Here is a 25892-nt window from a genome sequence, read left to right on the forward strand (position 1 = left end):
GGGGTTGAGGCTTTGTGAACATAAGTACTGTGTTCTTTTTAGCATACTATTTACAATAAAACTCGTAAGCTAAACACAGAAGGTAATCCAGTCCTAAGTCCTGAGCAACATCTTGCATGTTGAGTACTTGCAGATTTGAATCGTTTTAGCAGCTAAGTATACAACATACCAGTCTTACTGCATTTAAAAAATGTAATTGTTGTCCCTCTCCTAAAGAAATAAGTGTTTGGCTCATGGATTTTGTTTAAAGATGTGAGTATGTGATGCGTTGAAGCACTCTGTGAAGTTATACTACTTACGGGTGTGTGTCTACTTCTACTAGAATTCTAATCATAATTATGTCTTTCTTGTTTCTGCTTGCTATGCTCTGCAGTGTCGAGATGTAAGAACAAGAGAAGTGGGAATACAAGAAATTCATCACAAAGTTAGGCCTTATCAGGTTGGTGTTTGCATCATTTACATTAACTGTTATCATAAAAGGTGAAAACACTGCAGAAATGTAGCTAATTAAGACAGATGACTTGCTGCTGAATGTTTAAGAAAGCTTTATTGAAAACTAGGCCATGTGTAAAAGTGCATCATATGTCGAGAAATCTTTGGTTTACAACTAATGTTCATGGCACATTCCTTGAAGGGAAACTGAATCCAACAAACAAGTTTGAAACGTTTCTTGAGAGGAGTGTCTGGTATAGCAAGTAGTGGATTTGTGGATATCTCTGTTAATTTAATGCATGAAGATACAGAGCTATGGTCAATTTAGGTCAGTTAAATGGAATTCATTAGCTCAGGTGCCTCTTTGTGCAGATTGAATCACACAGACTACACTCAAACTTTGAGTCTTTAATAGGGAGAGTATAGCCACCACGCAACCATTATTAATTATAATTAATTCTGAGATTGCTGTACCTTGAAGGAAAATGTTACCTGTTTTGTGTGAATCAGTCCATTTCAGTTTCAGCTTCCAAAATTTGCACTGTTTTCATTAAAAATAATCTGTGAAGTCTCCTAATGCCAGGTTATGGTAGCTTCAAACATAACTTGTTTGACTGGCTAGTATGAGCAGTGAAGGCAGTAAGAACTGGGCATTTACAACACTTAAAAAATGCATTAAGGTCCCATGAATCAGGTGGATAATAGTTCAGTCTACATGTCCTATGTGCATCAGGAGTATATCTCAAAGATTTACTGTAATTTTTAGTACTCTCACTTACTGTATTGATGTGGGTCACCTTAACAACGAAGGGCCACTATCACCTGCCTAAAAAAAAAACTCAGCCATACCTGAAATCTGTATAGAGGAGCCAAATGAAAAAAAAAATTTTAAACATACAAAACAAGGTATCATGCCAGTACTACACCAGAATCTTTTAAAAGAAAGTAATTTTTTTTCTGCACATGGGCAAGAATCCTTGCACCATTACTCCCTTATTAGGGAATTTGCCTCCCCATGCCTGTTGCTGCTTATACATTCTGACTTCAAGTTCACACAGCCACTGAAAAAGGGGAGAAGTCAGAATTGTGAAAAACAGTTTCACTGTCTTTGCATTTACATAATCTCACTGTAAAAGTACACTGCAACAGTCATATTATAACCAACATGAAAGCAGTTTCTTCAAGGAATGGAATTTTCAGTAAACAAGTGCAATTGAGTAGGACTTTGATAAATGATCCTTTGGTAGGAAAAACTGGTGATCAGGATTTGAACAGTGATACTGTTGTGCAAATTAGATCATCTTGTATGTTCTACCATTAGTGGGATGCATGTACATTGGTACAGCCTACAGATTCCCACTATCAAGAAGGTGTGACTTTTGCTGAAGTACCATTAGAGATAACCAATTGTCAAAGTTGTGCTTTGAGTGGCTGTACACTGCATTGTTTACCACATGGTAATTGCACACAATAAGGCATTGTTTACCAGGAAGCCAGCTGAGTAGCACAGAGGAATAAATCCCTGACTACTCTATATGTGACACACAGTTTGATTAGCAGCTTAGGTGCCTGTAGGAGCTGGCCAGGGGTGAAGACATGGGAGTGAGTGACCACTGCCAGCTTGCCCATCCTGGGGAGGAAGGAGGTGGTTCTGATTTACAACATGGGTGACACCTAGAGGGAGCACTAGATATTACACCCAGTTGAGTGTGATCATACTGAGCTCATGCTGAGTGAGTTCTCATTGTTAAGCTTTAAGAACTCTGCATGTAGAAGCACACTTTCTCTTGGGAGACAGCAATAGCAGAGATCAGAAGACCTACCAAGGAGGGGATGCTGTTAGTGGAACAGGATAGACCACACTGTAGGAAATTGCCTGTAAGACCAGTAAACTTACCCTGTCCCTGCCATATGACTCACAAGGGAACAAGGGCCAATTGGGATTCCCAGGCAGAAATGAATGGGCCATAGGGCTTTCACCTAGACTGGGAATGCTTGTTTGCCATTCCTTTTCCAGCATGAATGGGCATCACTTGGGTTTGAGTAGTCCAGCATGACTGGGCATCACTTGGGTTCGATTAGAGGAATCGTGGGATGAGGTCCTGCGAAGAAAGAAAAAAAAAGGCAGGGTGCTTCTACCATATCCAAACATTCAGCAGTGCTGTTGTAGATGGTGGATGGATTCAGTTCAGCTTTTCTTCACTAGAAAGTGTCTTCAGGCTTTGTGTATGAGGTTGCTGCTTTGTTTTTTGAGTAATTGTACCAGATAAGGTTAGAAGCCTTCTTGGAGGTGCTATCCATTGGGTAAGTGCTTATCCTTAATAGTTGCCTTCACACTGATCTTTGTCTGAGGTTTGTTTGTGACTGTCCTTTGGTCATGAATTTGATTGCAGGTATGTGGTCTGCTATTTGCAGACTGAATTCTAGTCCAAACAAACTGGTCTTGTCTTCCTTTGGATATTGTGGATCCATTAATTTTCCAAAGTTTGTAGTCTTCCTGCGGGCAGGAATATTTAATCACAGTATTAACAGAGACTTTTATTATTGTCGTCCTTAAACTGTAACTGGACGTGCACAGCCGAACTTCTGTATTATTGCTAAGTATCCATTTGTTTGTATGGGTATTGAGAAGGCAGATAGTAAGAGTATTATTCAGAACATTAATTCATTATTTAGCTTGAGTGCCTTTTTAACAGTTCATAGATGTCTGACTTTTTTTTTTTGTTCCAGACATTGCCAAGAGTACAGAGACCACCCTTGATAAGGTGGTTAGTGATTACCCCTTTTTTGTGAGGGAGTAATGTTGTTATTCTGTTTACCCCCTCCCCTGCTCTCTTGGGTACAGCTGACACTTTGGATCATGGATTTTAACTGAGCTTCACAATTGCAATTCTGATCTTCTGGCCAAATTCCTTGAGTGGCTTGTCCCTTACCTTTCTGTGCACTTTCAGAGAGTGGTGTTTGGAATCAAATTATCCTGATTTGGTGACAATGATGTCAGAAGTGGTTATCCTCATGCTTTCCTCTGCAGTCTGGGTTTCTAAAGGACTTTGCTGGTCCCATTACTGCTCATGCTGTACATGCTTCCACTTAAGGAAGTCATTCCATGGAGCATTTTTTGCAGTACCACTATAACACAGGTAGTACCCAGCTTTATCTCTTCTTCCCTCAGGAGTACATGCTTACTCTTCTTTCTCTTGAAAGAAGTCTGTACACCACCTTGGATTGGCTTTGGAGTGGTTGACTGAAGCTGAATTTTTCAAGACCAAAGTTATGTCTTTTTAATTAATTGAAACTCAAATCCCTGCACAGTTCCAAGAAGTGCTCCCATCACAAGTTATGGTGTAAAATGCTTTGAGTTTGTTTTGAGATTCCAAGAACTGAAAGTGATCTCAGCATTCATCTGTCATTTTGTTGAGTTTAACAAATTTTCTTACCATGTGAGGAATATTTTATCAGGGGACCCTCATGATGGTGCATGCTTTGAGGTACTAATGTATATCCACTTTGCCCTCTGTGCTTAGCTGACGAGAGCATCTAGGGGTTTCCAGACTGTATTTGCACTGGTGTCATATGAATTTCATTTCATATACAGCCATGTAGCTGTGGAACTTAATTCCTTGTCAGCTTCATTAATGGCAGTTGTGGCACATTAGGTAAATTTAAGAGATGTCCAAACATTCCTTCTAAACTGGTTTGTAATACTTGATACAGATTCTCACCACCATGACTGTTTCTACCCTTAGTTTTGATAACTGTATTTTTGCCACCAGTTTCTCTCCCAAAAGACCCCAAACCAGAAGCAGTACTGTCACTTGTAGGTCTGCAACATAAGGACCTGTCATTTATCACAGAGCTTACTATTCTACAGATTGGCTTTTTGTTACCACATTTAATGATTGCATCATTACCCTGGATTTACACATTTAGTTTATTTAGTTTTCTTCCATGCAAAAAAGGATTTCCCCTTTGTAACAAAAAAAAGTAGTCAAAAGCATGCCCTATCGTTACTATCTTGTGCTAAGAAGGAAATTAAAGGAAAAAAAACCTCAAGTCACACATTTAAAATTCTCAAATCCTCAAAACTTTTTGAGAATTTTAAGTGTTGTGTGACTGAAGTTTTTGCCTTTAATTTCCTTCTTAGCACAGGACAGTAACAATAGGGCAGAAACTCATATATACACAATTAATGATAAACAACAATGCTTACTTTACTCCAGAAATACTCAACAATTTCAACTCAGAAGTTTCACCAAATTGTTTGTGCTGCTACTCACAAATTGCTGACCTATTCCACATCTTCTGGAGTTAATGTACTTATAAATTATGGTGCTTACTGAGAGTCACACTAGAGAAGATGGGATATCAAAAATCTGCATTATCATGGGAATTTGTGATTTTGCATATCATCTCTCAAAATTTACCCAGACTTAATCTGCATATTCTAATTACCCTCTTCTGTCTAGCAAAATTGCACATAACTCAGAACTAGTTAGATCGAACCAAACTGTCATGGGAGAGCTTCAGAAATATGGCAATGAAGTATATATCAGCACATAAATTGATAACCAGAGTAAGTGTTCCCATTTTCTAAAATACTGGAGTCTTCTGGATATTTTAAAAGAATAGATAGACAAGTAAAGACAAATTATTGTGAATATAATCTGAAAGGGCATAAGAGACATATTCTTTCATGAGTTTGTGTCTAAACCTCGTATGTAGCAGTTATGCATAGTATGTATACTGTGACACAAATCTTAATCAGAAGTTGATTTTCTGTAGCACTTGTATATACTGTATGTAGAATGTTATCTATATTATGTATTTTGTTGCAACACTGAAAATTCTTTTGCAGCAAGATGTACGTAATTATGACTGTATTTCTTCTACTATGTAACTGAATTGTGGCTTGCAAAATGACAAGAATTGAAATATACAAACAAAAGAAGAAGAAAAATAAAAATATTTGAAAAAAAATCTCAAATCCCACACCTCTTGAGTTAATTTCTACACCTTCAGGAAGATGAGAAGGAAAAAAAATAAACAAATACAGTAGAGGCAACATACCTTAAAGCTTAGCAGTCCACATTACTAACTAGTCATTGAGGCTTCCGGCAAGAAATTGACTAGCTAGAAGATCTAGGACTAGAAAAAAGACAGTATAACCTTCTTCCAGGAAATCAGGACATCACCTTACCCTCTGCTGTTGGGGAACTGTCTGTAGACCATTTTACGCATGGTACTAATTCCTCCTCAAGAACCAATATGCATTCTGCAGCCAGTAGTAAGGAATTTTTTCTTGGGTATAGCTGATTCCAGCTGCTAAACTATATCCTAACAAGATAGTAACAGCTGGCTGAAAAACCTGCCATGATGCATTTCAGTACACTCCTTTTGGCGTATTATAAATATCTCTGTCCAGTGTCCTTTTTTCTGACCTTTGGGAATCCGCTGCTGTCTTCCTACTTAAAATCATGCTTCTTAACTGTCCAGATTTTGCCTCTTATTTTTGATCTATTCCTTATAAAATTTGTTTTTTAAGCAAATGAATATCGAGGATTGACATGACTTAATAATAATGGGCATTTGAGTTTCAGACTTTATACCCTTCAGAAAATGTATGCTAATGTAAAACCTTTTATCCCATCAGCTTTCTAAGTTACTATATGAGTAATATTTAAAAAATTGTCCCTGTTTTGGACCTTTGTACGCCCATTGTTTTTGGATTTGTCTAGATTTCTTGCACTAAGAGGTTGAGAGGTATGCCCACAAGGCTGCACTCCAGTTTGAGTCATACACAAGACCTCCACAGCAACAACTAACATTTTTTTAAGGGAACACAACATCCATTCACATACTTTCTGATAAGTGAAGTCTGGATAAGTATGGTGTTGAAGACTGGTAGATATGGGTGAAGGCTGCCAGCCTAGTCAAATAGAATTTGGTACATAATTCTATCATTTGTAAATACTGTGAAATGTTGAACTTAAAACAATGTGGCAACATTGCCCTCTGCTGTAAAGAAAGCTAAGTCAAGCATTTCTTGTTGGTCCATTGAAATTAAAATTATTTCATGAGTGCCTTTGATGTTTATAAGTTGGCTCTAGTCTGGCTAGATGAAGGCTTCCTGCCTATTGTTTTAAGGCTAAAGTTAATGACCAGAATTTACATGTGGAATGTCCTTTATTGCTCTAAGTGTAAAAGAATGAAAAGAATGTAAATGCAGCTTCTGTCAGCCCTGGGAACACCTGGAAAGTGTGACATGATGTAATGTTTTAGCAGAACTGCAGTTTCAATTTAAACAGTGAGAACCAGAGATTATGAAGCATTTTTGTCTGAACATCCAACTCACAGCACTGCCTTATGCTCTATGTAAGTTATCTTAGAAGTGTGTTTTCTTGCAGAAATAGCTAGGACTATAAAGATTAGACAAAGTATTTTTCTTTATTCATATTTATTTATTTCCTACTGTATTGTTTTAAGTATTTCTCTGTGATCTCTGAACTCTTGACTAGCGCTGTGTTGTAGTAGTATTGTCTTGTGTATTTAGTATTTATTATTAAATATTTTAAACCCTTTCAACTGTGGCTGTTTTGTGTAGAGGTAAGTTAAGCTCTAAGAGTACATAGCATGTATATAAGGATCGTGTACCAGGTCACTCTAATAAGCCTTGAGACTATTTAGTTACATGTACCAATTGGATAATAATATTGCACAGTAATAATTGGACACCTTTTTAAAGGCCTTTGAGTAGCTGATAATGATTAGTGGTTGGTGGCAGCTGGTACTACCGTATAGTCTGGGTAAAAGGGGCACAGCTGGAGAACCTGTGCCAGCCTTCCCCAGAAGTGTCTGTGTGGTTGTGTAAACTCTGTGTGTGTGTGTGTGTGTGTGTGTGTGTGTGTGTGTGTGTGTGTGTGTGTGTGTGTGTGTCAGCTACTTGGGCAAGGACACAAAGCACTGGTTGGACAGAGAGGGTGCTGGAGATTTTAGCTTGCCCTGCTAGGCTAAGATTTGGATCCTGTAGCTGTGCCAGTGGGGAGCCTCAATCCTCACCACTAGCACCAGAGAGGGCATCTCATATATGAGGAAAGGATAACAAATATGCACAGTAAAGTGATATTTCCCTAAGAGCACACACAGATCATGGTTAGTCAGGGGCTGGTCGCTCCCTTGCTCCCCAGGTCCCCAATAAGACCATTTTCTTTTGGACTCTAACATAGTTGTTACTGAGATAGAGGTCCTAGAGATGTCTTGACAGAAAGTAATAAACTAAGGGTAGAGGCCATCTGCACCTTTCTTGGGGGGCCGTTGGGATTTTTTTCTAGTACAGCTCACATACCCTTAGCTTTTATTCCTTTGCAGTAAAAGGGCAGGGTGGTCAACTTCTGCATCAGTTTGGTCAAAGGAAGAGGTATGAGTTGATGAGATAGCAGTAGTAGAAGAAGAGAATGCATGTAAGAAGCTTTCTCCTACCTGTTAGCTTTTGTAAAGTGATTTTTTTTTTACCTTTGACTATAGTAGACTGACTACTGTTAAAGCTTATAGGCGACAGTATATAAGATCTGTAGTATCATGACGAATACTACAAGATTAGAACATCACTGTCTCAAGCTGGTTAAACCAGAGATGCTCTATATTGCTGAAATATCTTTTATTGTCTCATGATATTTAATTTATGAAATACTACACATGAAGCATTGCTCCACACCTGGGAGTTTACTGAAAGCTAAGCCTCTTACTTGCAACTGTCCCATCACTTGTGTATTTAAGCTTGCATTAAGTGACAGTGTTCTGATATGGTTTTACATTTATCTCATCACTTGACAGTATAAATAAAAGTAAAAAAAAATGTTTTTGGAGTGTTCCACAAAGTTAACTTAAACATGTGTTTGCCTAGGGCACTATTTTGGGCCCACACTCATTTAGTATGTTAGCCACATATTGTCAACCTGCTCTGATCTAGTATCAATTATACAGATGGCAGAATGTTTCTACTAGAAATAGATTCCTGGCCACAACTTAAATCAACACTTAAAAATCATTCAGAAACTGTCATCTCCTCCTAATGGCAACAAAATGAAATCCGTTTCAGAAACAACTTCCCAGAACTTGTCATGAAAATAAATACTGGTGCCACTGTTGAAATTTGCTGGCATTAAATTCCATGTCAAAAACTACTGATTACACCTTATCACTTCACCTGCAGAGTCTATGGTAAAAAAGTGTTCCCAGCTAGTTGGCAGCCCCTATCAGTTTAAGGAATTCTTATCTAGTACTAGAAGCAAGTTTACATCCACTTCAGTTTCCCCAAAATTCTTATTTCAAAGTGTTACCCTTATTGTATGTATTTGTTTATTTATAAGTGATACTTTGCTGATTGGGTTAGCCCCAGTAGACCACAGCCTCTTTTCAGGGAAGACTCGAGTGGTATTCATACTGACTAATAAGAAATGTGGCCAGGGCACCTGGCAACTTCTACTTTTTTTTCAATAAGTGCCGTAGAATGTTTTGCATGCATCAGAGCTGCGACCAGCCCAGGCAGATGGAGTCTCGTTTAAAGTCTCATCCAAAGAATGGCGCACACAGGAGTACAACACCCCCCTTATCCTGCTCTACAGTGTCCGTTTTGGAAAATTAATCAAACTACCAGGTGTGGGCATCAAACCCACAGCCTTCTGATCATGCAGCAAAAAGGTGAGTGCATCTTGTTGAACTACTGAAACTGCTGAGCCCTTTCATCCTTCACTTAATCTAAAATAGGACATATTACAACACATATGCCATGTTTGATGATCTTGCCATATCTAGGGCACAGCATTGCAACTTGCATAACATCTGAGTTGCATTTACCCTTAAACTGTATCTTTCTTGCTACATATGCCCAACTTGTGCTACATGCCCATCCTTCTTGTAGTTTATTCACCAGATAGAAAACTTCACTCCTCTGATACACAACTCATGAAGCCAAATAGAAGCCATAACTAGTTTCCATACTCCCTATTCCCTGGGTCTTTTGCTGATGTCTGAAACTAACTTCCTTGTACCTTAAGACTAGTAGGAAATTTTTAGAAATTCAGGAAGAAACTAATAGCTCACTATACTCAAGTCCTCAGGTGTCTTTGCCCACAAAGGTGTATGTAAAATCAGTATTTCACCCTATTTGAAGCTGCTCTGTCATCTTTTCTTCCTGCTTGCATGATCTGTGTGCATTGAGGTTGACTGCTGTCATCCATAACATTTTCTGTGTATATTTCATTTGTAGTTTGTTCACATCATTTAGAGCTCAACTAAAACTTTTACCCCTTTTTGGGCTCTTCTAATCTGTCCTTTTGTTCACCCTTTACTTCCAATTTGTCTTTTCCAATATGTCTTTTTACCCCTTCCTTTCATTTTCCCCTGGTTCTGTAATTGAGCGTTCACTATCACTGCTAGGTTGTCAGTGCTGCTGAATCTATGCCTTGTGTGACTCCCTGTACTGGCCCAGTAATCAAGGAGCCTCAATCCTCACCACTAACACAAGTGAGGGCTGTGCACATTAGGAGGATGACGTGCACACACAGTAAAGTACAATTTCCTTTAAGTGCACACATAGATAAGTCAGTCTGCGGCTGGTTTCTCCCTCTTTCTCCAGATCCCCAATAAGACTCCCAACTAGGACAGCTTATAGGGTTAAGATCTCAGCTGAATGGTCAAGCCAAAACCTCCAGCACCCTCTCTGTCTGGCCAATGCTTCATGTCCCCACCCAAGTAGCTGACGCACACACACACACACTTTGAGATTTGATTTATATACAAATACACAGACACTCCTGGGGAAGGCTGGCATAGGTTTACTAGCTATGCACCTTCTGCCCAGACTGTAAGTTAGTAATCACTGCCACAACCAGCTCTACTTATCAGCTATTATAAGGCCCTTCCCACAGGGTGACCAATTCTACTGTGTAATGTTACTATTATCCAAATGGCAAGTGTGACTAACAGCACGGCTATGTAGGAGTGGCATATACAGTGTCATCAAATACATATGCAAGTACTCTTAAGAGCTTAAATATCTCTAAACAAACCAGCCACAATTAAAAGGTTTCAGTATATTTAATAATAAATAATAAAAGCACAAGACAATACTTAATAACTCAACGTAGTAACAAAAGAGTAATAAATCACAGGAAATATTTTAAAACATTGCAGGACAGTCTTGCATGAATACAGAAAACATCTAAACTAATCTTGCTATATTCCTATCTGTCTCTAAGAGAAATCACTATACCTAAATCTTATTTACAGAGCCTGGCAAATACAAGTGCTGAATGGATGTTCACAGGTCCAAAGACAAATACAAAATGTCCAGACTCTCTTTCCGAGATAGTTCTTAAATTACTATCAAACATTTCTGCTGGGCTATCTCAGACTATACATCACTCTTTGATACCTCTGTGTCAAAATACCGATCTCCCTGAAGTTTGCCTAGAATTGGAAGTCGCAAAACAGTTGCACACTTTGACCTTTGAAACCTGCAACCAGTTCTGTCCCCAGACAATAGAAAGAATCTCCAGCTGCAGACATCCCACCTCCTAGCCAAAACTGAGAGATACCACAGCCACAAACAATGCCAACCCATTTCCCTAGTGTCTGCAAGTCAACTCTGTTCCTTTCCAGTAGGGTACACTGCGGCACATAATATACAGTTTAACAACATTTAGTTTTCCTACATTTGCAAGACAAGCATACAAACCATATCACTATTCATAAATAACATAGAATTACTTAGAAAATTCCAGCTAGCTGGGCTGATGGCCTTCACACCTTGTAGTCAAATTTACCCGTTTCAGAACATTTCTAGGGGGATGCCATGCTTTACATGGTTAACTAGTCTGTTTGTTTTGATTATTTTTTGTCTTTGCTCCCTACTTATGTTGTAGCACTGATCTTAATTGTTCTTGACAGTATTTTGTGTATACCCATATAACTTGCATGTAAGGAGTGTTTTTGGAGATTATTTCTCTCTGCTTGCATAATGCAAATTTTGACTTTATTAAATTGTCAATCATGTTGACTTCTAGAATGCCACAATAAGGCAGGCCTTGCCTGTATGGCCTCCAAAAGTAGAAATCCCTTTCCTCTTTCTCAGAACTTCCCCATCTGAGCTTGTTGCAGTTTAACAGCTTGCAGCTGACAAAAAAGGTCTTGGGCCCATGCTTCTTACTTTTAAATCAAAATAAATAGCAAGCCCCTGAAAAAACATACGAGTTAGACAGGCTTGCTATAATAAACTGGCCAGAAGATGTTTGCATGTGTGACTATGTGAGTTATTGCCAGCTATGCCAGAAATAGGGCAGTGGATGTGTAACATAAGCCAGCACAGCTGGCTGGAATTTAGTAAAGAATTATGTAATTTGAATATCAAACTGATTTGTACAGATGCTTTTGTTGAAAATGGATTTGTAAAGTTGCTTGTGTTAAAAATGTACCAACAGTGGAACCTGACTGTATTGTAACTGAATTAAATATATGACTGTGCAGTGGTGGCATTGTTGCCTCACGGCAAGAGGTTCTCTGGTTCAATTCTCGGCTGGAGTGGCTTAAGTGTGGAGTCTGCATGTTCTCCCTGCATTTGTGTGGTTTTCCTCCCACATTACAAAGACATGCATCTGCAGCATTTCTCCCTGGGCCTTCGCTGAAAATTGGCTTTGTTCCAAGTCAGACTTTCCTGGTAAACCAATGCTAAATAAGTAAATATATGTTAACCGAGGAAACTGGAAGAGAAGAGGTGAAGCTCGGCTCCAGCTAACTTTGGGGAAAAATAAGAAATTAAATTATTGGGCCTAGGCCATAAAGATGTTCTCACAGTTTTGAATGAAGCCAGAGATGCATTGTCTGTAAGAAGCATGGTTTGTTGGTCTCTATAGGAAGAGTAGACATTTGTAATTGCTTTCTGACTTCCAGAAGTTGCACCAGATCAATATTAGGTGGGAGAGGAGTCTCAGGGCAGTCTGTTTCTTTCAACCTGACATAGAAGGATCTCTCACCTATTTCATCTTGCCTTGCTTTATTAAGTAAGTAGGAACAGTAATTCTCTAGATCAGTAGGAAAATATAGTGAGAATATTTAAGTATTGTTTTTCTGTAACTCTGTGAATCTTTCCAGCTGTGTGATTTTTAATATTTCCTGTATTTTGAAACTCTGGTATTTAATGTAAATAGATATTTCGTATTTTCATGTTATTTTATTTATTAGTAAACATATTTAGACTTTTCGTGTTGGCTGGTCCTTTAGAGAATATTTTAACCTTTGAGGTTATTTAAGTCTATTGATGACACTGTGGCCACTCCTGAAGTCTGGCTGTTTGGTCAACATTATGAATGGATTAATATTAATTTCACTTAGTATAATTGGGTACCCTTGCAAAAGCCTTAGGTAATTGGCTTTGTAGTCTCTGGTGCCAGTGATAACTAACTTATATTCTGGGCAAAAGGGGGCATAGCAGGTAAATCTGTGCCAACCTTACCCAGGTGTGTGTGTGTGTTCGTCTGCTACTTGGAGCAGGGACACAGAGCACTAGTTTCACAGTGAGGGTGCTGGAGGACTTGGCTTGGACACTCAGCAGAGGACTTAACCCTATATCTGTGCTAGTGGGGAGCCTTATTGGGGCCCTGGAGGGCGACAGATATAAAGAAATCCAGACCCCATGTGACTGTGTTCCCTGTGTACTCTTGAGGGAAATTGTGCTTGATGCAGAGAGGTTTGCGTCTGGAAATTCTGAGTGTATCCATTTGTATTCCAAGTTAACACCCCTCTCCAGTGTGGTGAGGATTCAGGCTCCTTGATTACTGGGCCAGAGTTGGGACGTCACATACTGGTGAGCAGTGGTTTGAATATTAATTGAACTTTTGTAGGCTGTAGGTAGTTGTCACTAAATAAAGGTGTATTGTCTCAGCAGCCACAATGTAAACATTCAGAGTTTCATTTCACAACAGTTTTATTATTTTTCTTTTGTTAGTTATTTTACTTTAGTCAGGGAAACCATACAAAGATTTCAGCAGAGGATTATGGCAAACTGACAAAGAACCAGTTGGCTAATGTGTGTGATGCCAAAGCACTGGTGCATGCCACCTTGACTAAAGAGAAAATTATTTCAGCCTTAGTCACTACTCAGACCAGAATCCAGGAGGGCAAGTAGTCTGGTGATGGAAGTTTGCAGCCTTCAGAAACAGGACAATTCACCTTTTCCTCAGAGAACTTAAAAACCTGTTTGGAGTTAGAAACTTCAGCTGGATGCCAAATATTTGGAATTGGAATTAGCAGAGAGACGGTGGCATTTGGAGGCTGAAGAAAATGAGAGACTGCTGCATTTGGAAGCCAAAGAAAATGTGAATCAGCATCAACATGAGAGGGAGATGCTGACTCTTCGCCAGAGTCATGGAGGTAATGGGGAAGGGAATAACCGAACTCCAGAAGCAATAAAGGTCAATATATTTCTTCCATAATTTACAGAGGGTGATAATTTTGATAGTTTTATTCATATATTTGAAAGAGTATGTAAACAGTATAATGTTGACAAAGGGCTCTGGATATGGTTCCTGACCCCCTTACTCCACTGAAAAGCTGTAACTGCTGTTTCTAAATGGTCTGATATTGATTTTTGAAACTGGGTAAATGTAAAGAAATGTTTACTTGAATGTTTTAAGTTAACACCTGAAGCTTACTGAAAAAAGTTTTGAGAGCATAGATGCAAGACAGATGAAAATGTGAGTGATTATATTGATGAGTTAAGCACTTATTTTCAAAGGTGGGTGAGTGGGTTTCAGGTCACCCATTATGAAGAGCTAGCAGACCTTTTGGTGAGGGAACAAGCCCTTAGCACTATGCCTTGAGGAGATGCGAATCCGGTTGGCAGACCAAAAGTGTAACTCTGCAGATTAGCTGGGGAAAAAGGGGGATCTCTACTTCGCAAGCAAAGCATCACTGCACAGGAAAGGGATACCCAGTGCTGCACATGGATATAAGAGGAACCCATGGTGGGCAGCCTAAACCACCCAGAGTCCACCAGTAATAGGGAAAGACACTGGTTCAGGTTCACAGCTAGGACCAAAGGTTAATGCTTTAAATATAACAAGTGGGTCCACATATTCAGATGTCCACGGAGACCAGGTGGGGAACAAAAGGTGGGGGCGCCAGCACGTGGGAATAACAGTATGCCAGTAATAGGTTGTCTGGAGACAACAAGGGTACCAAACTATCACTAGAGGTTATATGCTATCTCAGTGGATGGAAAACCGGCCACTGCTGAGAGAGAGGGCCTCTGACCTAACCATTGTGAAGCCTGCATTGGTTAAAGAGGAACAGTACTTGCTTGCACAGTCCAGTCCAGACAGAGCTTTAGGAGGCATTCCAAATGCCTTTGGCCATGGTTCACCTTGACTGTGAGTGCGCAAAAGGAAATGAGCCAAGTAGGTGTATTTGAGGATATCCCTGCAGATGGTCTTGATAGGTATTGATTTTGATAATGCAGTACCTTGTATGCATGCAGTTACAAGCAGTCAGGGTTGGAGCCAGGCATGTGAGTCTGGTAGCCTGGTGGAGACCCAGACACACACCACTCCTGAAGCCAGGGCTGGTGATGTGGCTGTTTCAGGGAGGAAGATACCCTGTAGCATTGAGCTTGAAGGTGAGCCACAGTTGTTGGTAGGTACTGATGTTCCCTTGGACATAGTGACTGCAAGGGCAGAGGTGAATGGTAGTACCCAGGCTGACAGTGAGGCACCCCTGTAAGAGGATACCAGACTTTCTGAGGAAGGGGATCTGGGAAGTGTCACAAAAATACAGCTGAGACAGGCTTGGCTCTCAGATCCTACATTACAAGGCTTGACTAAGTAGCTAAGGAGACACCTGAATCTCAAGGAAAGGGGGATCTATATACTGGAACAAAGGGTTACTGTATAGAGTGTGGACCCCTGAGGGAGGGCTAGAGGATGAGGTAGTATAGCAGTCGGTAGTGCTTAGACCCTACCATCTGGCCCTTCTAGCCATAGCGCATGACATCTCTTTTGCAGGTCATATGGGCATAAAGTGCATCAAGAGAAGTATTATCCAGAACTTTTATTGACCTGGGATTGCAAGAGATGTAAACTGCAGGACCTGTGGGCAGTGACAAAAGTAGGCAAGGCAAGAGACTACGTCACAGTTACTTTGATGCCTTTGCCTGTAATTGAGGAGCTGTTTCAGAGGGTAGCTATGGATATTTTATGGCCTCTGAGTACCCCAAGTTACACAGGGAAAAAGTATATCCTGGTGTTAGTAGATTATGCTACTAGACACCCTGAGGAGGGGACTCTGCCCTCCACTGACGCAGAGAAGGTGGCAAATGCTTTGATAGAGATTTTCAGCAGGGTAGGTTTTCTGAGAGAAATACTGACTGACAGAGGTACCAATTTCATGTAGACCTGCTGGCTGTCTGTGGAAGCACTGTGGGGTGAAGCACTTAAAAAAACACCCCCTACCATCCCAGGCTAATGGTCTTGTGGAGAGATTAAACTCTTCAGTAAAGACAATGCTACGGGCATTTGCAGACCAGTTTAGGACAGAGCGGGACAAATATTTGCCCCATCTGCTGTTTGCATAGAGAGGTACCCCAGGAGTCCACAAGTTTTTCACTCTTTGAGTTGCTGTATGGACATAGGGTGAAGGAGGCCTTTAGATTTGATTCATGTTGAGTGGGGATGGTGAGTCTGATTCCCCCAAGGAGTCTGTTATGGCATATGTCCTAAACCTCAGGACAAGGCTTAGGGAGTTCATGAGCTAGGCCCAGGAGAACCTAGCAGCAGCCCAACCGCGGAAAATGTATGATAGGAATGCTTGGGCCTGAGAGTAATGCTGTGGGACAGCAGGTGATGGGTTCTCATTCTTGTCAGAGACAGTAAGCTGCAGGCAGCTTAGGAGGGAACCTTCAAAGTGCTAAGGAAGGCTGGTGATGTTAACTATATGGTAGAACTGCTAGGCAGGAGGCAGGGGCCCAAATTGTACCATGTTAACATGATGAAACTGTACCATGATAGGGAGGCCCTTGTGCTGAATGTTTACAGTAGGAGGCAGGAGGAGTCTGAGGGGGATCTGTGGCTACAGCGAGCCTGCCAGCAAAATGCCAAGGTACTGTGGTGGAGCCTAGGCTTGCAGGCATATGACATGACAGTGCAGCACTGTAGTGGGGTCAGCAATGCCAATGCAGATGGGCACTCAAGACAGGGTATGGGTTAATGTATTCCCTCTCAAACAGTGTTTCTCAAGAGTCACTTGAAAAACTAGCTTGAGTCTTCAAAGGGGGGAGAGATGTGATGATGTGAGGTATTTCCAGTTATGCCAGGAGAAGTAGAGGAGTGGATATGTAACATATGTCAGCACAACTAGCTGGAAATTAGTAAAGAATTATATGTTTGAATATCAAACTGATTTGTACAGATTGTGTTGAAAATGGATTTGTAAAGTTGCTTGTGTTAAAAATGTACCAGCAGTAGTGGGTCCTGACTGTACTGTAACCAAGTTAAGTAAATGTATGTATAATATATATAATAAATACACACACACACACACACACACACACACACACACACACACACACACACACACACACACACACACACACACACACACGTGTTAATAGAGGTTACTGGAAGAGAAGAGGTGAAACTCCGTTCCAGCTAACATTGGGATATAGTTTGAAATTAAATTCCTGGACCTAGGCCATAAAGATGTTATCTCACAGTTTTGAATGAAGCCAGAGACACACTGTCTGTAAGAAGGATGGTTTGTTGGTCTCTGTAGGAGGAGTAGAAATCTGTAATTGTTTTATGACTTCCAGAAGCTGCACCAGATCTGAGCAATGCTCTTATGTGTGTATTATTGACATGTAGGTGCTACATCCTGGCAGTTTCTAGTAGTGGGGAGGGGGTTGCATGGGAACCAGAAGTCAGATGACCAGATGTCATTCTGTACAGAAATAATGTTTTAATATTAGCTGAGACAGGCATCTCAGGGCAGTCTGTTTCTTGGAACCTGATAGAGAAGGATCCCTCACCCACTTTGTCTTGCCTTACTCTAATAAGTACATAGGAGCAGTAATTCTCTAGATCAGTCAGGAAACTATAGTGAGGATAGTTAAGTATTGTTTTTCTGTAACTGTGTAAATCTTTCCAGCTGTGTTATTTATAATATTTCCTGTCTGAAACTGGTGTTTACTGTAAATATTTTGTAGTTTCATGGTCTTTTATTATTTATTATTAAATATATTTAAACTTTTCATTGTGGCTGGTCCTTTAGAGAATATTTAACCTTTGACAGTATTTGTATCTATTAGTGACATTGTGGCCACTCTTGAAGCCTGTTTGGTCAACATTACCATTTGTATTAATAGTAATTTTACTCTATAATTGGGTACCCTTAGAAGAGCGTTAGGTAGCTGGCTTTGTAGTGTCTGGTGGCAGTGAGAACTACCTTATAGTCTGGGCAGAAAGAGGCACAGCAGGTAAATCTGTGCCAGCCTTTCCCTGTGTGTGTCTGTGAAAATCAAATCTCAGTGTGTGTGTGTGTCAGCTACTTGGAGCAGGGCCATGAAGCTCTGGTTTTGCAGAAAGGGTGCTAGAGGACTTGGCTTGGACACTCAGCTAAGAACTTAACCCTGTAGCTGTGCTAATGGGGAGCCTTATTAGGGCCCTGGAGGAAGACAGATGTAAAGAAATCCAGAACCTGGGCTGACTGTTCCCTGTGTGCTCATAAGGGATGTGCTTGATGCATTGAGATCTGCATCTGAAAATACTGAGTGTATCCATTTGTATTCCAAGTGAATGTTCCTTATCAGTGGTGTGAGGGTTCATGTTCCTTGATTACTGGCCAGAGTGGGAATGTCATAGCATGATTGTGTATTTTGTTTGTCACCTTTTTATACATGTCATTGTTTTTTTAATTTATGATGTGCTTTGTATAGGCTGCACTTCCAAATAAGTTCTCAGGAATCTAAATGAAAATGTTAACATGCATAAGTGAAGGGCTGTTCACTTTTCTTGAAACTGTGTCTTGGTTTGGTGCTCTTTGTCAAGAAGTAAGTGTTAACAAGTGCAGTCCTCCACATGCTGTCTTGTTAGCACTGCAGAGTCTCAATTTCCTTAAACTATGACAGTGATACAGACTTAGGAACAAATTTAATTTCAGAAGTCTGAGTGGGTTGAGTAGAACTGAGTACCTTTTGGGAGAGACTGTATTTTTATCATGTATGTAGAGCTTCTGAGATGGCTGCTGCTGTTGCAGTGACTGTTGGCAAAGGCTGTGGGGAATAGCGATTAAAGCAACATGCTTAACGGGGATAAGTAGTGTGGTTATGTTATGATCTTTTGCTTTTCATAAATGGGGGAATAAAGAAAATGGGGTCCAGCATTCATTGTACCGTATTTGTTTGTCTCAGCCATGGAGAATAATATAGCTTCTGGCTGATAGTGAAGAGCCTGTCATGCAAATCACTTGGAAGTTGATTCCATGTTGTGGTGATAGGGGTGGGGGAGCCTGTCTCCTGTGTACATAATGGAAGAAGCTGTTAATAATGGACTAATATGGATGCCATTGTGGCTGTGGGTGTGGAACAGTGACTGGTAGCAGATAGCAGAGGGAGGGCATAGCTAGGACTCTGCGCCATGCTAGACAGTGTCTTGCAGTTACCATATGGAATATTGATTCATAGTGACTCAATTATAAATTAAGTTTCAGTAGTGATGAGTACTTGGCTAAGTCTTGCAGACTGGCGTTACGGAAAACAAAATAGTTTAGGCAAACTTAACATTTACATCTGAAAATGTGAACATATTCCCCCTTTTTTATTCATTTTAATTTGGCATCACATTAAGAGCAAGAGAATGATACATTACTGAATGCCTTCACTTGTTGCTGTATATGTTTGATTAATACAGTCACGTCTTTGAGGACAATCCTCTTAATAGTATTTATATAGTATTTCATATATCAGGCCAACTTTTTTCTGACTTCAGAGACTTTCTGCAGGGGCTAATAGTTGGTAATTAATCTTATGATATCATCAGATCCATATATTAAGTTTTCTCTTGTTCATGTGCACAGAGGTATGTATATCACCTGCTGCTGCTCATTCTAATGTCTCATGCCTAGCTAGAAGGGTATGCTATGACTCTGTACCACTCATTTTTGGCTCTAAACAGTTCATCGATCATTAGGGAAAGGGTCCTCAGTACATTCTTTAAACACTGAAAACCTGAAAGCGATCCTCCTTTCAACAGATTACAAACCAAGACCTCCACCAGCACTGTTTTATTTACTTAATTATTTGTTAACCAGGTAAGTAAACTCGTCTGAGGATAGTCTTCCGCTACTGCTTGGGCTAGTAGGCAGAGTAATAATACAAAGCACCGTAGTTCTTACAGATGAGCAGTAGAGCATCATAAACATTAGAGAGAAAAAAGTGGGATCATAAGGTCACTGATCATAAAGTAGTTTGTGGTTGAGAAATTGATGCCAAGAAATTCACCTCTTGAGTGAAGCTCGGAAGGTGAATTTTGGAATCTGTTTTGAGAACACATTAGAGTTACAGTGGTGAGCTGATTTATTATTTACAGTACTCAGTGCTGTCACACGAAGCAAAGTTCACCTTAAAAGGCTGTTAGATATTTCATTCTGTCACACTTCTCATGTGTTTGTGTTCTCACCTTTCATGGATCTGGTGTTTTTGACCTTAGATATGGCTGTCAGACTTTGATCCTGGGTGAAACATTGAGATTTTTAGTCTGAGTGGTGGTGCTGCTGACCTTTGTGTACTGACATTCTAACGTGAGCTAAATTTACTTGCTAGGATGTGGCTAGTATCTTGGGATTCACGGTGACCTGTTCCATTAACCTCAAGATCAGTACAGTCATGAAAACTACTCTGTTTTCCTAATACTGCTGACGACTGTTTTATGTTTATCTTCAGTCTGTATAACGAGTTGGCTCTTGAAGGAGGCTTTAGTTTCAGAAGTAGTTTTTTTGGCTAGCTTAAGCATAGTTTTGTTAGTGCTGAGTGGAATGCTAAACAGCAAAAGTGCAGCTATTCTTTTTTTGTTGTAAAATTTAAGTCTATGGGTCTACCACTATAGTTTATTAAACATTTCACCCTTATTTGTATAAAAAGGTGATGTAATTGGTAATGCAGTCATTAAGAGTGCTATAAACTCATTAAAAGCTGTACTTGTTCTCATGTTAGTCTTCTTTAAAGTGCACTTCCAGCTTGCTTTGGTTAAGACTGCATTTTTCATAGACATGTTTCATAAAGTATTGTGCATGTTAGATTTTAGTGATATAATTATTACATGCAAAGGTAGGGGTAATTGAAGTCTGTCATAATTAATGTATTAGACGTGATTATTAGTGTATCATGTTCTGGAAGGAAGCCCCCATGCTCCTTCATGACCATGGAAAGGGATTGTTAAGACAAAGGGATTCTTGTCATTGTGATGGACAAAAAAATAACAAGACCTTTCCTCCATGTAGCATCCCCCAAAGTTCCTTCACTGGTGAGATTTTCTGGTTCATGAAGACTATAGTGGACTTTATTGCAGATCATCTGCTTTCCTCCAGAAATCTAGGCAAGTATGAGGAGCCATGGGCCTTCTTGCCAATAGAAAATGTCCTGATTGATGCCACATATGCAGTCCTGGAAGTTACAGCCAGAGTCTGCTTCCAAGAATGCTAATGTGGTCTGCAATTCTCTCCACAGAATTGATCAATGTCTTAGTCAGACATCCAAAGTTTTGGTAGCTTTTGAAGACCAAGCTAACAGACAGCACTGATATTAATCTCAAGAAGTGTCTGTTAAAACCCATAAAATAGCTTATAGAGTGAGTTTTCATGCTGCCCAGCATAATTTTGGCTGTGCCAATACTATGATGAGAGGAGTGGACTTGGGAATGTGTCTGTACTTAGGGCATGGCTGAAGGTTTGTCCCTTTAAAGATGAGTTAAGGCAGATCATTCTGGATATTCCCTTTGGGGATAATTTCTTCTTTAGTCAGGCTTTCCAGGATCTGGTAGAGGCTCTTCAAAAAAAATGTCATTGACCATAGTGGGAGGACTCTGTGATGCTCCCCAGCCCCTTGTCCTTTTTGTAGTTGACAGTTTTCTAACAAGATGGCCTATAGGAAGCGGAGCCTGAGTGTCTGGTATGGGTCCCTTCCCTGGCAGACCGCTCAACCTCTCAAGCAAGAAATCTGGACAAAGCCAGAAATAATGGGGGGAGGGGGCAAAGGCCCAAAAATAGGTACAGTTTTTAAATATTGATCCTATAAACTTAGAAAGTTGCTAGAATGACAGATTTTCCATTGTTATATATTTTCTGAAGGATAATAATTCTGAAACTCAAATGTATGAAATTATTTATTATTATTTAGTGACTTCAATCCTCAGTGATTTGCCAGAAAATCACAAATTTTATGAGGAACAGACTAAAAATAAGAGGCAAAAATCTGGACATTCTGTGAAAATCTGGACAGTTGTGAGGTACGTTCTCTGGCTGTGCTGGCCAGGTTCTTAAGAAGAGCTTGTCTTCTGGGTCAGCAGTGGTATTTCTGATTACCATGTAAGACTGCCCATTGGGATGGCAGTTCTCTGCATTTACCATGGCTGTGGCTGTTAGCATAAATGAGTTGAGTTGGTTCCTGACATGGTCACAGATGCCCTCTTTTTAGAATTGCTAAGTTCTGTCTCAGGCATTGTTAAATATGACCAGACTGCACTCCACACATAGTAGTTAGAGCCTGCTGCACTACTGAAAAAAGCAAATGATTTAGTTTTTACTTAATCTTTCTTTTTCTAAAGGGGACAAGAGACTTCTGCCTCATCCTATACCTCAGAGACCTCATGTCAGTTTCCAGATGATGGCTACTTTAGTTTGAAAGTTTGTATGAAGAAAAAAGGCAGGTCTAGTGAAAAAAATCCTCCTCTTATGAGTATGTAGTATAACATTAGATGTCAGGAGCTAGAAAAGTCCAGTTTCAGATACCTGCTGATACCTGTACTGTGTTTAAGCTTCTTTGTTTGGCCATACCTTACTTGGGCAAAAAGGAAGTTTCTTTGTTCACCAGTGAGAGTGGGGAGCTCTGAACAGCCTACCTGCCCTTAGAGGAGTGGTTTCTGCCCCAAAACTGTAGTTTTATTGGCCATTTTGGGATAATTTCTCTCTTTAATCTTTCTGATATAAAAACCGCATTTGCGCAGTTTTGCGCACCGGGCAGCGCCGGTTAGCTAGGGTTAAACTATTCCCGACTCCACAAAGTCTATTCTTCAGTTTTTTCCCTTGCAACTAGACAAGCCTTCAACATTAGCACTCAAACCATTCATTTTACAGCCCAGCACTTGCTTAAAACTCATAACAAGCACTAAATACCTCTAGCACTAGCCCCCCCCTTATACAGTCCAGAAGGACAAGGCTCTCTATTCGTCCATACCAGTCAATCAGAAAAATAGCTCTCACTACCATTTCAGGCATGTCCAAAGGGCAGTTTCCAGTGTACTCTCCAGTCCAACTGGTGAATCTGGGCATTTTGAGGCAAAGTTACAACTGCCTCATGTACACAGACAACCCTCTCCTCCTATCACCAAACACTAATATATGCGAGAGATGCAATTATACAGCCAGACTGGAGGCAAAGCTCTCTCTACCCCAGACTGTAACCGACTGTCAAGAGGAGAAGGGTAATACTTGCAACACACCACCAGTCTCACATACATGTAACAAAACAACACAGGCAAATAACACACATAAATACACAAAAACATACTCGAAGGCTCTAAATAAAAATCTGCAAAAACAACAGAGCCCTCCAAAGCAGACATCGAAGCAACCTCCACAGCCCATCACCAACCATGAAACGTATAAAACACATACTTCACATAATCAGTGTGCCACGCAATCACAGCCCTTAAGGCAAAATAACATACCCAACACACTAGTGATAGGCAATTCTATAGTCAGGCACACTGATGTCCCACTAACTAGGCTGGACAAGGAGAAGGTTACAGTTAGCTGCCTGTCGGGCGCCAGGATCCACCACATAACACGAGCACTCAGGTCACTCCAGAACAAGTACAAAATATGACTCTGTCATTGTACATGTTGTGAATGACCTGAGACGTACCTCCCTGGACTACATGAAAAGAGACATGGAAGAGCTCTCTGGTCATGTAGCCCAGGCAGGTATGATCCTGACTCTGAGTAGCATCCTACCCTCACCAAGAATGATGCCACAGTATAAAGAAAAAATGATCAACTTCAACAATTGGCTAAGTTTCTGATGTCATTCAAAGGGGATCCAGTATCTGTCTGCCTGGGATGACATGCTCGACAAGCCACGTTGCTTCGCAAGAGATGGCTTGCACCTGTCACCCTTAGGCTTTCGAATACTGGCAAAGGCTATTGCCGCCCCCATAGTGCCTTTTTTAGACAAGGCTCAAAAGACAAACCCACCACCGTAAATAGCACAAGTAACCAAAAACTGAGGATAATGCTACTCAACGCCTGAAGTCTAAACCTCAGAATGCACACACTCAAGGCACTCCTCAGTATGGAGAACATTGATATCTGTGCAGTAACAGAAACCTGGTTTAAGGCTCCAGAGAGTACCCCAGCACTACCAGGCTATAACTCATACCATACCTCTCAGCCACAGAACCCACACCGAAACACAAAAGGCGGGGGTGTATCCATATTCATCAAGGATACCCACACCTCCAGGTTAGTGGCACACAGCACGATGCATCAGAGATCATCCAAGTGCAACTAACAACGGGCAAAACTGTAATCCAAATTGTAGCTTGCTACAGATCACCCACCAAGATCCAGGATCCCCATTCCGCATTTCTGGAGACACTGGGAAATATGAAGGTCTTACCAAACACCCTAATACTGGGTGATTTCAACTACCCAAACATTAACTGGGTGAACTACTCAAGTACAAACTCCCTTGCCCAAAGTTTCCTAGAAATTACAAACCCGAATGCCCTGGATCAACTGGTCAACACCCCTACCAGAGGGAAAAACATATTGGACCTGGTCATCACCAACATGGGTGACTGGTGTTCCAGACCTGACGTCAACCCCTCGCTTGTTAGATCAGACTATAGACTAATCACTCTGGATATTCCCATTCCACCCCAACCCTAATCAAGGAAACCACCGTGAAAAACTTTTCAAAAGCAAACTTCACATTGCTTAAGACCGAGGTGGAAAGGTTCACAGCCCCCACGCCAATGGACAATGCTGTCCAAGCTGCTGAAACCTATACAAAGGCACTCTATGATCATCTGCAGGAATGCATGGATCATGCTATCCCAAGTAAAACCAAGACTCACTCCAAGAAAAAGAAGCCAGTCTGGCGGACCCCTGCCATAAACAGGCTCTACAATAGGAGGAAACTAGTACTGATAAGCGCAAAATCCCTAGAAGGAAAGACATCCCTGATCAGTATCAGCAAGAAACTATGATCCCTCATTAAATCCTCCAAGGCTAGCTTCGAAAGAAAAATTGCCAAGGACGCCAAAGATAACCACAAAGTGTTCTTTAGCTATGTCAAGAACCTAAGTGGAAACTCTCAGATCTGCTCTGAGTTGGTGCAGAATGGCACAAAATACACTGAACCGACTGATATTGCCAACATTTTGGCAGACAGGTTCAGTGGAAACTTCACACCCCTCTCACCCCCTAAAGGGCCCATAACCATACCAGAAGAATGTAAGGCCCCGGCAATCACTGACACACAGATTAAAATAGCCCTATCCAAAGCCCAAAACACAGCCTCAATGGGACCAGATGGTGTCCCAGGCTGTGTCTTACAAGAGCGCCAAAATGAACTAACCCCTCACCTAAATGCACTGTTCAAACTCAGCCTCCCTACAGGCTACATACCCACAGAGTGGCGCACAGCAATGGTTATCCCACTCCACAAAGGTGGCGCACAACGGACCCTGGGAACAATCGCCCTGTAAGCCTGACTAGCCTGGTCTGCAAGGCTTTGGAGTGCATCATCATGGAATTCATTAACAGAGACATTGGGAACCTCCAAACTTTGGATCCCACCCAGTTTGGCTTTGTGAAGGGTAGATTATGCCTCCTAAACCCGGTGAACTTCTTTGAGACAGTTACCAAAGCATTAGATGAGGGTAAGGAGGTCCACACAGCCTACCTAGACCTCGCAAATGCTTTCGACACCATTCCCCATTCTGGTATTATAGACAAACCTACCAACCTGAACATTAACCCCTACATCACGAGATGGGTTGCAAATTGGCTCACGGACAGAACCCACATGGCGAGAGTTGCAGACTGTAGGTCCGACTTTAAACCGGTTACAAGTGGTGTCCCCCAGGACTCAATCCTAGGACCCCTCCTGTTTGGTATATACTTCTCAGAGGTACAGGCAA

General features: G+C 40.8%; 1 protein-coding gene across 2 annotated transcripts in view; it reads left to right on the forward strand.

Moving 5' to 3' along the window:
- The window catches only part of ELP3 (elongator acetyltransferase complex subunit 3), a 1566942-nt gene that overhangs the window by 846314 nt on the left and 694736 nt on the right, over positions 1-25892 (forward strand). For both annotated transcript variants that reach the window (XM_044061854.1, XM_044061853.1), the window contains exon 12: positions 374-439. In XM_044061854.1, the coding sequence (XP_043917789.1) occupies positions 374-439 (66 nt within the window). The remainder of the gene's footprint in view (positions 1-373; positions 440-25892) is intronic.

The sequence above is a fragment of the Protopterus annectens genome, chromosome 2.part0 (assembly GCF_019279795.1).
Source record: "Protopterus annectens isolate FY-2018-M chromosome 2.part0, PAN1.0, whole genome shotgun sequence".
Taxonomy (NCBI): domain Eukaryota; kingdom Metazoa; phylum Chordata; order Ceratodontiformes; family Protopteridae; genus Protopterus; species Protopterus annectens.